Consider the following 12,725-nt stretch of genomic DNA (forward strand, 5'->3'; position numbering starts at 1 on the left):
CCCCAGGCTGGGGCAGGGCCAGGGGGTGAGGGATTTGTGGGGACAGGCTCCGACCAGGGCACGCCTCCTGACATCCCACAGCTCAGGTCCTAGGCCCCAGCCCGGCCCTTCCCCACCCTTGTAGGGTCGGAGAAACTGAGGCCCAGGGCCCACCCAGCCCCCTACATAGACCTCGCGGCTGGCACTGCCCCCGCCTGGCTCTCTGGTGGTGCCGGCCCTGAGAAGGCAGCAGGAACAGGGTCCCGAGGGGGGGACGGCCAGTTGGGAACTGGCCTGTGGCCAGGGTGCTGGGCAGGGCAGACGAGGAGCAGCTGTGCGTCCTGGGGCAGGACTGGGAACGGAAGGGACTGGAGGCATGGTGGCAGCAGCTCACAGCCCTCGGACAGGCGGCTGGCCCTACCAGTGGCCCCCATATTCTTCTGCCAACCTATGGTCGCTCCGAGCCAGAGGGTTACCAGGGCACCACCTCCCCTCATGGCTGTGTGGCCATGGACAAGTTGCTGCGTGTCTCTGAGCCTCAGAAAAAGCAAAGTCTGCTGCTTCTCCAGCCCTGGCGTGTGGGGGAGGGGATTGGACGTTTCCTGGGCACCTCCTGGGAGCCTGCGGGCTGGTCTCCTTTTGTCCTGCGGCAACCTGATGTGATGAGGTGGGTCTCAGCACACCCACTTTATAGGTGAGGAAACTAAGGCTTGAAGAGGCCAGAGGGGGCTCTCCAAATCATTCATTTGTTCATTTAGCCACAGCCCAGGCCTTGGCCCTCACGGCACTGCCAGTCCAGTGGGGGAAAAACAAGAAACAAATAAATACGAAGCTGTCAGGTGGTGGGAGGGCTGCAAGGCAAAACAAGCAGGTGGAGGGGAAGGTGTGCGGGGAGCTGGTGATCCGGGAGGGCCTCCCAGAGGAGGCAGCCCTCGGGCCTGAAGAGCACTGGTGGACCCCAACCCTGCTCTGCCCTGCTGGCTATCACCACACCCAGGCTGCCCCTCAGACCCCTCACGGTGCTCTGAACACAGAAGCCAGTTCCCAGCTCAGGACCTTTGCACTTGCTGTGCTCGTCCCACTGCCTGGAGCACTGTTCCCCCAGGTCCTCCTGAGGCCCCTCCTGCTCCTGAGCGGCCAAAGTGGTCCCCCCAGCCACTTTCTAGCCCACTCCCCCCACCCTGCCCCTGACTGCGAGCTCCACAAGCTAGAGCCAGATCTGCCTGAGACCCTCTGTGCCCCCAGCACCGGCCTCAAGGCCAGGTCTGCTGCCGCCAAAGCATATGGGGTCCTCATTGTTCCTCTGACCTTGCCACTGGGCTGCATGCCCTGGACCTCTGAGTCCTCCCCTGTACGGTGGGACGTGGTAAACTTTCACTGGCATGGTACAGGCAGGAGGGTCCACAGAGCAGGGTTCAAATCCCAGCTCCTCCGCCCCCAGCTGGGTGACCCCAGACAGGCCACTTAACCTCTCTGTACCTCAGTTTCCTCACAGGCAGCACCAATGTGGGGCATCTTGGGAGGGGTCATGAGACCCTGGGAGGGGTCATCTCGGATGCAAGCTATGAAGTGTGGGATTAGGGCTCTGCCCCAGTGGAGGGGTGTCCAGGCGCCCAGGGAGGACTGTGGGCGTGGGCACTGTTGGTGCTGGGGGCCTTCAGCAGGTCATGCAGGCAGAAGTGACATGCCGGGCCGAGGGAACGGGCAGAGACCTGGCAGGGGCAGCCGCAGATCCATGACCTGTGCCCCTGGGGAGGCTGAGTCAGGGAAACGGTCAGGTGCTGCAGCAGCTGCAACCATCAGGACGAGGTGAGGGATGAGCCAGGGTGGCAGGGAGGGCTGTCTGACCCCCGGCAGGACCCCCAGGTGCAGCGACGCCTGAGGCGGCCCCTCCCAGAGGAGCCTGCATTTCCATCAGAGCCCAGATCTCAGCAAGGGCTCTCAGACGGTGGAAGGGGAGCCCAGGTGCCCGGCACTCCACCCACACCCACGAGTGACCCCTCTCCCTGAGCTGGGTGGAGGGTGCCCTGGCCAGGATGGGGAGCTTGATGCCAGCTGGCGCCACCTGGGACCTGCTGGGTGACCACGGGCCAGACCGGCCCCCTTGGGGGCCTCAGTAAGGGCCCAGCTGTCCCTGGATGGAACAAGCAGAGACTCAGACTAGCCAAAAACAGCAGGCGATGTTCTAAAGCAGATGCCATGGAACCACGAATAATCAGGAAAATAATCAGGCAGATGGTCCCCCGATAATGGCTATTTTGGCCTTGGAAGGCTGTGAGGGTCACCCCAACAGGGGCACAGGCACATGCAGGTACGCTGTGTACCCAGAATCTGATTGCCCACAAACCCCAGGGCCAGAGATGCTCACCCCTCCCTGGTCCCACCCCTGCCTGGGCCAGGAGCCAGTGGACCTAGGTTTGAGTCCCGGCTCCGTCAATTTCACGCTGTGTGTCCTAGGGCCTGTCACTCCCCCTTCTGGACCTCCACTTCCTTGTCTATAAAACCCACGACTGCCGTGTGGACGCAGAGTGTCTGGCATGGCGGCTGGTTCACAGCAGACGCTCCAGGCACCTTGGTCAGGAAAAAGGCTGGGCCTGTCCTCCATGCCTGTCCCTCCCGGCTCCCGATGCAAGCAGAACATGGGATCTCGGGCCACACTTCCAGGCAGGTACCTGTTGCCCGGGGCTGAGGCCAGGCCCCCTGGCTGCCCCGGTCCTGTACACGGCAGGACAGGAGGCAGCCAGGCTGCGGGCTTGGGGTCTGCTAGGCAGCTGGGCGGACACAGAGGACACACAGGGATAGCAAGGTGGTTTCAAGAGAAGCCAAGGAGAGGTCAGGATGCACCCCCCACCTGCCGAGGAGGGGAGGTCAGTGTGGCCCGGGTCCCCCTCGCAGCCTGTGGGCAGGTGCTGGCACCCTGAGCCTCTGGGTCTTGGCCTGTGTCTCTGGGCACACAAGGACCCGAAAGCTGTAGGTGGAGGCAGCGGGGCATGATCCCCCATCGGTGTTCAGTGGGGAGCTGGTGCGGCCCTCAGGCTGGATGGAGAGGGAGCCCAGGAGGGGACAGGGTCAAGTGACTTGGGGAAAGATGCTCATTCCCCGGGTTTGAGAGCTTCACAAAGGCTCTGAGAAGTCCTGCACTGAGCACCCGGTGTGACCCGGGCCTCTCCCCAAAATGGGCAGGCGGGCCCAGGCAGGCCTCCGTTCAGGTGGGAAAACAGGGGTCTCTAGCACTGCTGCTGTTGTCATTATACACCTTCTTTGGGGGGGCACCTGCGGCCGTTTGGCCACCCAATACCCCCAACTGTCCTGCCGATTTCACTTGTTGGTTTGCTCACTTGTCCATTCAACAAATAGCAATCGCAGCATCACAGGTGAAGGAACTGAGGCTCTGAGACTTGAACCAAACACCTCTGCTGAGCACCAAGGGGAGGGGGAGGGGGAGGACAATGGGGACCGAGGGACCCCCGACGATGGTCAGGGTGACCGGGTGGGTTTCCTGGAGGAGGTGTTAAACCTGCTCAGCTGGAAAGACCGGTGGGTAGTGAGGGTGGAGCCGAGGGCGGGGGCCCTGGGACACTGGGTGGGCTGTAGAGGGGCTGGGCCAGGCGGGGAGGGCACCGGATGCCTGGGTGAGAAACGGGCCTCGCCCTGCAGGCCCTGCTGGGCTCGCTCAGCGGTTCACTCAGCCAAAGAGAAAGATGGGTGCTGCTCTGCGCCCGGCTGTTCTGGGTGTGCTGGAGGAGCAGACAGGAGCACTGCCGCAGCCCCGAAGCCGCCAGGCCCACCCCGAGGTGCTCACGGTCCAACGGGGAGGCACCGTGGGACGGTGCTGGGCTGGACGGTGCTGGGGCAGGAGCATCCGGGAGAGGTACTGGGCCAGCCATGGTGGAAAGACAAGGCTTCCTGAGGAGCTGAGGTCAAGAGGAAGCCCTGAAAGCGGGCAGGAATACTGCAGTGCGGGACGAGAAGCAGCTTGGGCAAAGGCACGGAGGTTGGAGGGTGCCTGGGGCGTCGTCATTCAGTTGGGGCGCGAGGAGACTGGGGAGGGGGCTCCCCTAGCCTTGCTCAGAACCTGAGGCTTTTCCCGGGGAGGACCCCTGCCCAGCAATCCCAGCTCCGAAGCCTGGTTGTGACCAGATGCCTGTGAGGAGAGCATATTGGGGGGGGGAAGACATCCTTCACCCCCCATATGCCTCCCCTAGAGGGTCTTGGAGCTCCAGGTCTGCAGATCTGGGGGGGCAAGGGGAGACGTGCCCCCCTTACCAGGCACCAGGTGGCAGCAGTGCACTCTCCGGCACCTCTCCACACCTGCACCAGGTGCTCTGAATCAGCTGAGGCCCGCAGCATCCCGGAGGAGCAGTATAATACAGCTGTGCCAGCCCCACTCCACACAAGTGGAGACTGAGGCTCAGCGAGAACCCCTGCAGGGTCAGAACCCTCACTCCAAGGTCAGGTGGGGCAATGGGAGGGAGGCCCACAAGGTTACCTATGGCCAGAAGCCCCAGGGCCCAGCTGGGGGACCCCAGGCTAGTTGCTGAAGCTCCCTGTCTCTGCATCCTGCATCCTCGTTGATAAAACATGGATTGTGCCCCCTCCACGATGATAGGAGGAATCCAGATGTCTCTCGCCAGGGCCCCATGGGTAGGGGGCAGAGAAAGCAGACGTATTTCTAGGGAGGCCAGGGGCTGTAGGCTTGGGTCAGAGAAAGTTAATTTATGCTACAATATAGAAAGACCTTTCTTATTTTCAGAGAGTTTTGCATTACAGTGGGCTAACCTGGTAGGTAGTGAGTTCCCCGTCCTCGGAGGCGTGCAAGCTGAGCTTTTTTTTTTTTTTTTCGCTGTGTTGGGTCTTTGTTGCTGTGCACGGGCTTTCTCTAGTTGTGGCGAGCGGGGGCTACTCTTCGTTGCGGTGCACAGGCTTCCCACTGGGGTGGCTTCTCTTGTTGTGGAGCACGGGCTCTAGGCACACGGGCTTCAGTAGTTGTGGCACGTGGGCTCAGTATTTGTGGCTCGCAGGCTCTAGAGCGCAGGCTCAGTAGTTGTGGCACACGGGTTTATTTGCTCCACAGCATGTGGGATCTTCCCGGGCCAGGGCTCGAACCCGTGTCCCCTGCATTGGCAGGCGGATTCTTAACCGCTGCGCCGCCGGGGATGCCCCACAAGCTGAGCTTTTGCACGTTCATTCACTCACCCACTTGACATATACGGAATGTGAATGCGCAGGCCACTCCTCCAAAAATTCACAGGCTGGTGGGGAAACTGGACACGTGGCCAGGCAACGACAGAGCCTCGGGTACAGTGAGGGCCCAGAAGGGGCAGCAGATCTACCGGAAGCAATCAGGGGGGGCTCTCTGAAGGAAGCGGCATCCGAACTGAAGAAAGCTGACAGGTGAATAAGAGGGTATCGTCAGAATTATTTTAGTCACAAGTGACAGAAACTCCAAAGTAACTTAAGCCGAAGAGGGAGATAACCAAGTCCCAGACGCCTGGCTTCAGGAAGGGCTGGATCCAGGCGCTTGAACCATCCTGTCAGGACTTAGTCTCTCCTCCTGGTGGGTTTCCTCTAGAGGAATACGGCCATCAGCAGCTTGAGTCTCATAACCAGCTAGAGTGGCAACCCCAGGGAAGAGAGCTGCCAGCAAAAGTCCCAGGGCCGGTAGCGACTGGCTGGGCTGGGGTCATGAGGCCACCTGTGACCAAGCACTGTAGCCTGGGGTTCCGTGTTACAGGAGCCCATGTCTAAGGCTAGGAGCTGAGCAGCGCCAAGCCACTGAAGGACTTTATCCCACACATGGTGGAGGGAGGCTGAGACTTCCTGCCCATGGGTCCCAAGGGCTCCTCCTAACCTGGGAAGCACTGGGCCTGCATCTCGCCCCAGTCCCCAAGCCGCCGGGATCCCACGACCATCCCTCTGCCCTGCTCCCTGAAAGAGCCCTCCAGAGCAGTCTTGCAGCCAAGACGTTCCCAAAGGTGCAGGCATGTTCAAGCCTTGAAGTGCTTCCGAGCTGGAAGTACCCTCAGAGCCACCTGCCCATTGCGTAGATGGGGAGACTGAGACCTGGGCAGCCTGGGCAGTGGAGGAATTCCTGACCCTTCCTCCCAAGACCCTAGTTTCCTCTGAGATGGGCGGGAGGGGAAAAAGGAAGGAAGAGAGGTGCAGGAGGAGGGAGGCCCCCAGGGGCCTGAAGCCCTGGGCCCCACCCGCACAGCTGCACTCCAGCTGTTCAGTCCACCCAGGACCAGCACTCGCCCTTGGGGCCTGGGGCTGTGCAGCGTCCACTCTGCAAGGCCTGCCTGCCCGCCCTGCCGTCCTCCTGCTGCCGTTCTCCACAGGGCACCTCCCTTCCCTAACCCTCACCTTTGTTTATACTCGGCCCATCTCCCATCCCCTCACCAGCTGAAATCCTCTCAGGACCCTTCCAGGGCCACGTGTTGACAATGTGTCGGTACAGCCTCAGAGAGGGATCCCAATTCTGCCCACTTTACAGATGAGGAAACTGAGGCTCAGAGACTTTAAGGTCACAAGCCGGTTCTGAGATGGAGCCAGGCTTTGGGTGGGGCATCCAGGCCAGAGTCGAGACTCTTAGTGGCTATGCTCCAGTCCCCCCAACCCACTGTGTGTCTCTTCCTCTGACCCTGAGCCCCCAGAGAGCAGGTCCGCGTGCCCTCCGCTCTGCCCAGGGAAGGGCCTGAGCATGGGTGGGCGGAGCAGGCCAGGGTAGTGGCTGGTAGATGTGTGAAGGCTCCCAGCCTGGGTCAGTTGCCCTGAGGCAGTTTCCAGACCTTGAGCCCGGCACGGTGCTAGGCACTACGAGGACGTGGCCCCTGCCCACTGGGATCCAGCCAGCTGACCCCAGCTGCAGGCTTCGCTGCACCTCAGCCAGGACTAGGGCACCTGCCAGGAACGAGGAGGGGACAGGGCCATGCCTCCACCCTCAGACTGGCTTCCTCAGGCTGTGGAAAGCACTAGTGACCCCATCTAGCAGATGAGGAGAAGAAGGCTCACTGACTGGCCAAGGTCCAGGGTCGAGGGAGCGGCAGGGCTGGGCTCGAGCCCAGATGTCTGGGACGCTTCTGCTTGCTCACCACCTGGGGCCCATCCAAGGGCCAGGTCTGTGCCTCCCCACTCAGCCTGGGTGTGAGGGCCAGCGTCAGGCTATCCCCACAGAAGAGCAGAGGCTTCTCTCCTTTCCCCTCATTCCAGGCTACATTTAGAGTGGAGCAGGGTGGAAGGCAGGTGGGCAGTGGGTGCCCACCGTGCACCTGCTAGAGGAGGGGACCGTTGCCTGGGTGCCCGCCCTCCCTCAGGCCCAAGGACCCAGCTGTGGGCTCGCACTAGGCAGACCCAGGTTTGAGCCCTGGCCTGTCCCTTCCAGAGCCTCAGTTTCCTCTGAGTGAGTGGAGGAGGCCAGGAGCCAGGTGGGTAAGGAGTTACCATCACCAGTGCCTGGATCTGCAAGGGAACCGATGCCATGAACCCGCTCAGAAACTGCAGAAAGAAGGTGCTGTTGTTACGTCACTTTGCAGGCAGGGACGCTGAGGCTCAGAGAGGTTAGTCAACACCTGGGTGACCCCTCATGAGCGGGGGCCAGCCCCCAGCGCGCACCTCCACTGGTTACTCTTACTGGTCAAGTGCTCCCCGCAATGCCCACCACCCCCAGCCATCACCAGCTGTGACATCCCACACCACACTGAGCCCCATCTTCCCACGGGAGTGTGGACAGGCCCAGCCCGGGCCGGCAGATGGGGGTATGGGGTCCTGGGTGTGGACAGAGGGAGAAGCGGACATGGTGGACGCGAGGGCGAGTCAGCCCCAGACCGGAGGACCGGCGGGACCACGGAGGGCAGGGCTAGTGCTGAGAGCATGGAAGGGGGGCGCTCTGCTCAGGGCTCGGGGGGGCCCGCGGCAGCCCTCGCGCTTGACCAAAGCAGATTCAGGGGGTGGAGCGGTCCATCCCGTGGAGCCTCAAGGAGGACCAAGAGCTGAGGCGGTGGAGACCACGGGGGAAACCGAGGCCCAGTGAAGGAGTGTCTGCCCTGAGGCCATGTGGGGTGGAGGCAGCTCAGTCCAGACACTCCCAGCCCAGTGCCTCCCCGGCCCCAGAGAGCCGAGCGCCCTGGACTGTGGATCCCCGAGGCCATCAGCAAGCCCACCTCCACAGGGCCCAGGGTCTCACGGTTTGAGCTCCTCATCTTGCGAAACAAAAGGGATCGTGAGTAGATGCCCCCAGAGAGCGGCCAGTGACAATCAGGTCAGTGTGTTATCACCGTGAGAGGTGAGGGTGTGCTGGGGCCGGCATAAGCAGGTTGGGGTGGCGGGGGTCTTATCATACAGACAGAGACAGCCAGACTCAGCAGAGAGCAAAGGGGAAGAGATGGTGGTGTAGAAAGCGGGGGGATGGGAGGGCCCGGGCTGTGGCCGCGATCTGAGCTCGGCCGGCGTGACAGATGCCAAGGTTCGTCGTGTTCCGGGACTGACCTCAGTGTGTGAGCGGCGGCGCCCAGGGCGGGGACCAGATCAGGCTCAGACTCTCGGAGCTGAGAATCATGGTGCGCTTGGCTGACGTCCTCCGTCCTCACCTGCCCGGCCTCTGGGGTGTCCCGCGCTTACCCCTGCTCTGGAGCTCCAGGCGTGCAGCCCTGGCCCACACCGCCGGCCCCTTCAGCGAGGTGCTGGCCAGCGTGTGAGGCTGTCCCTGGGATGGGACTCAATGCCAGAGGAAACCTTCTGTGGTGTTTATTATTTGTCTCTGACTGTCACATGGATGCAGACCTCATGCAGACACATTGGAAAACCAAAAGGCGCGCGAAAGGAAACTCGAAACCCTGTTTGCGTGTGTCTGGGGCCAGCTCCTGTCTCCCGGGCCCTTCCTCCTGGGGGTTTGCCGAGGCGTCGTGTTTTCCACAGTAGAGCAGGGACGCATTGGGAGGCATCCCTCTCCTTCCTGGGGGACTGCAGGGGTCCACGCTGCCCGAGGACGAAGCCCACAGCCCTGAGGCACCAAGATGCCAGCCCCACAGCCTAGCCTCATCACCTCCCCTCGCTGCTCCCCAGGCCCTCACGCCCACAGGTCTCTCCCCACCCCGGACATCACTCTCGCACGCTGTCTCCCTGAGCTGCCGTTGGACAAACACATCCAAAGACCCTGTGTGTTAGGGGCTGGGGACACCGGGCAGAGGACAGCCCTCCCAGAGGACCCCGTGAGCTGAGGCCCGGGCCCACTTGCGCTGGAGGTGGCCAGAGGGGCCGGACACAGTCTTGGGCAGCATCCGACTCCTCCCGGCAGCCTTGAGAGTTAGCAGACGCTCAGGGCCGGCGTCCCGGAGACAGAGGCTCAGCCGATGCCGCCCTCTCTGAGCTGGAGGATGGGGGCGGCTGCCTGCCCTGCCAGGGGCTCCCTCCCGGCCAGGTTGGGACCTGAGCCTCAGCTAGCAAGAGGTCCCCTGCTGTGCCCACCCCTTCCAGGCTGGCATTCGGTCCCCAGTCCCCCAGCGGGCACGACTTCCGCTGGGTGGAAACTGCCAGAAGGAGCCTGTTGCTCGAGGATGTGCAGTAGCCGTCCGGGGGAGTGGGCAGCGTGAGGCCCTTCACAGCAGACGCCTCACTTCCCTTGGTCGCCAGGAAGGGGGAGGGGTCTTCCCTCCCCTCGCGGGTGGGGGAGGGCACACTATGCCTGGGGTGTCCCATGTGCCCTCACCTCCTCCCTGCTTCTCCCCAAAGCCTTCTCCTTTCTCCTGAAAAAGACAGAAATGTCCTTATTTGGAGGATCAGCCTGGCCCAGGGCGGGGATGGGAGCCTGTTAACCCTTCGTTTATAAACAAAGGGATAAGCCTCAGCAAGTTAAACAGCTCAGCAGGAACAGAAACAGGGTGGGCGGCCCCACCCCAGCCTGCCCCCACCGCAGTGTCTGGGCCACCAGGCCTGGACCAGGCAGGGAGCACAGTGTTTATTTAACTCACATCTGCTGTGCTGCCGCTGCTGGGACCTGGCTCCAGGCTCGAGCCCCAGTGAGCCACCCAACGTGGGCCTCCAAGACAGCAAAGGTGGCCACCTCTCAGGGCCGGGGAGAAACTGGGGTGGCCAGGGGGCTGGCTCCCAGCTGGCTCCCAGCTCCCCAGTCCCAGCCTCCCTTATGAGGACCTTCACCCAGGGCATTGACCTGGTGCCAGCCTTGCAGGAGGTGAGAACAGATGGGTGGCCTGGAGGACAGGGGCTGTGTCGCATGGGTGCGGGAGCTGTGGGCTGGGGTGACCGAGGGCACGGATCTGTCCTAGCAGAACTGTGGTGTATTTGGCACCAGCTAATGGTGCGCTGAGCACTGCTGTGCTCAGTTAATCCTCCCAGCAGCTCTGTAGTCCCAATGATCTAGATTAGGACGTGAGGCACAGAGAGGTTAAGCGACTTGCCTGAGGTTGCACAGCGAGCGAGGAAGCAACTGGAATTGGAGCCCAGGCTCAAACACCACACACTTGGCCCGTCATCTTACCTGTGCCACACCAGTCGCCTTTGTCATCTTTCAGTCCCGGTGACAGTCTTGCGAGGCTTTTCGCCTCCCATTACAGCAAGCAGCAGGTGCACAGCACTGGCATTCTGCTGGAGCTGCACGCTGGCAAGTGCCAGGGCCAGGCCAGGCAGAGGCACAAAGGTGGGAATGTTGGGGTGCTGGGTGGGCAGACGAGCCAGGTGAGGTCCAGCCTCGGGGCAGGGCTCCAATATCCCCAGGGTAACCCGGTCTCCTTCCTTCCAGGCCCCGGGCGTGCGCTGGCTGCTGTCATGCCCTCCGCGTCTTCCGCAGGGCCCTCGGCCGTGGCTGCCCCCAATGCCACAGCGGCAGCGGCAGCGTGGACCAATGTCAGCATGCCGGAGATGCCCCTGTTCCACCTGTTCGCTGTGCTGGACGGGGAGCTGCACGCCGCCTTCCCAGGCCTGTGGCTGGCGCTGATGGCCGTGCATGGCGTCATCTTCCTGGTGGGCCTGGTGCTCAACGGGCTGGCGCTGTACGTCTTCGGCTGCCGCACCCAGGCCAGGACGCCGTCGGTCATCTACACCATCAACCTGGTGGTGACTGACCTGCTGGTGGGCCTGTCCCTGCCCACGCGCTTTGCTGTCTTCTACGGCACCCGCGGCTGCCTGCGCTGCGCCCTCCCGCACGTCTTTGGCTACTTCCTCAACATGCACTGCTCCATCCTCTTCCTCACCTGCATCTGCGTGGACCGCTACCTGGCCATCGTGCAGCCCGATGGTGGCCGCCGCTGGCGCCAGCCTGCCTGCGCCAGAGCCGTGTGCGCCTTCGTGTGGCTGGCCGCCGGCGCTGTGACCCTGTCCGTGCTGGGCGTGACGGCCACCGGCGGGCCCTGCTGCCGCATCTTTGCACTGACCGTCCTGGAGTTCCTGCTGCCACTGCTGGTCATTAGCATATTCACCGGCCGCATCATGTGTGCGCTGTCACGGCCGGGCCTGCTGCGCCAGGGCCGCCAGCGCCGCATGCGGGCCATGCAGCTGCTGCTCACCGTGCTCGTCATCTTCCTCGTCTGCTTCACGCCCTTCCATGCCCGCCAGGTGGCTGTGGCGCTGTGGCCCGACGTGCCGCACCACACCAGCCTCGTGGTCTATCATGTGGCAGTGACCCTCAGCAGCCTCAACAGCTGCATGGACCCCATCGTCTACTGCTTCGTCACCAGCAGCTTCCAGACCACCGTCCGTGGCCTCTTCCACCAGCATGGAGCGGGGTGCGAGCCCAACAGCTGCAACGTGGTCAGCACGCGCAAGAGCTCCAAGAATTCGGCTCACCGTCACATCCTCGGCGCCAGACCTCGAGCCCTCACGCAGGCCCTGGCTAACGGGCCTGAGGCTTAGTTGGTAGGACTTTGCAAGGGGGCCAAAGGTCAGGGCTGGACTGGACACGCCAGGTCGGGGACAGCACAGATATCTGCTCTACTCGGATGGCAAATTGGGTTCACCTGATCAATTGGTGATGGCTGCCCAGTGCACTGCGTGGAGGAAGTGTCTAAGGCCACGGTGCTGTGATTGATTAGCAATGTCTGCCATGGGCTCTAGCTAGGATGTGGTGATCTGAATGCTGATAATTTGCCATCCCTAAGGTAAATATTGTGTCCATTGAAAACTCAGAGGGGTAGCCAGGAGCTGCTTCTCACTTGGACCATTCAACCTCTAGAAGGGGTCCCTGAGAAACATGGACAAAGATGTTTTAGATACTGGGAATTTCAAAGAGGGTTAAAAAGATAACCTGAAGGGGTTCCCTCCCCACCCCTCCCCCTTTTTCTCCCTCCCCCACAAAGAGAGAAGAACAGGAACAGAAAGGAAGTGTTAGAGGACACAAATGTTATGTGAGCGGACGTGAAGGGTTCACGTCTGCAGGGCCTCCATTTGAGGCATCCATAAATCACACAGGAAGACAGCCTGACACCGTGGGGTGCTTTGCTGTGAGTACTGTGCTACCTGGGCTGACACTCAAACCAGACACTACCCTACAAAGGGGAGACTGTTTTCCACCCACCAGCCATGCGGGGGAGGCTGAGTGGCACATACAGGTGCCATGAGTGGGAGATGGCCAAACACAGCTCAGCCCCACCTCCTCCAACATCCCCTTGCCTGCCCCATGGAGCCCACTCAAATCTTCCCAAAGCCCTCCACTATAGGAACCATCTTGAAAGACCCTGCCCGCTGGCCCAGGAGGGCAGTAGGCTCACAGCCCATCCTATGGATGAGAAACCAAGGGC

General features: G+C 62.0%; 1 protein-coding gene across 1 annotated transcript; it reads left to right on the forward strand.

The window, feature by feature from the left end:
• Window positions 1-10,758: 10,758 nt before the first annotated feature.
• Window positions 10,759-11,841, forward strand: GPR20 (G protein-coupled receptor 20; the record flags this gene model as incomplete). Its single annotated transcript, XM_082674694.1, has 1 exon — window positions 10,759-11,841. One exon carries the CDS (start codon window positions 10,759-10,761, stop codon window positions 11,839-11,841), a length of 1,083 nt encoding a protein of 360 aa, XP_082530820.1.
• Between the last annotated feature and the right edge of the window lie 884 nt (window positions 11,842-12,725).

This window comes from Grampus griseus (genome assembly GCF_964374135.1).
Source record: "Grampus griseus genome assembly, chromosome: 17".
NCBI classification, from domain to species: Eukaryota; Metazoa; Chordata; class Mammalia; order Artiodactyla; family Delphinidae; genus Grampus; species Grampus griseus.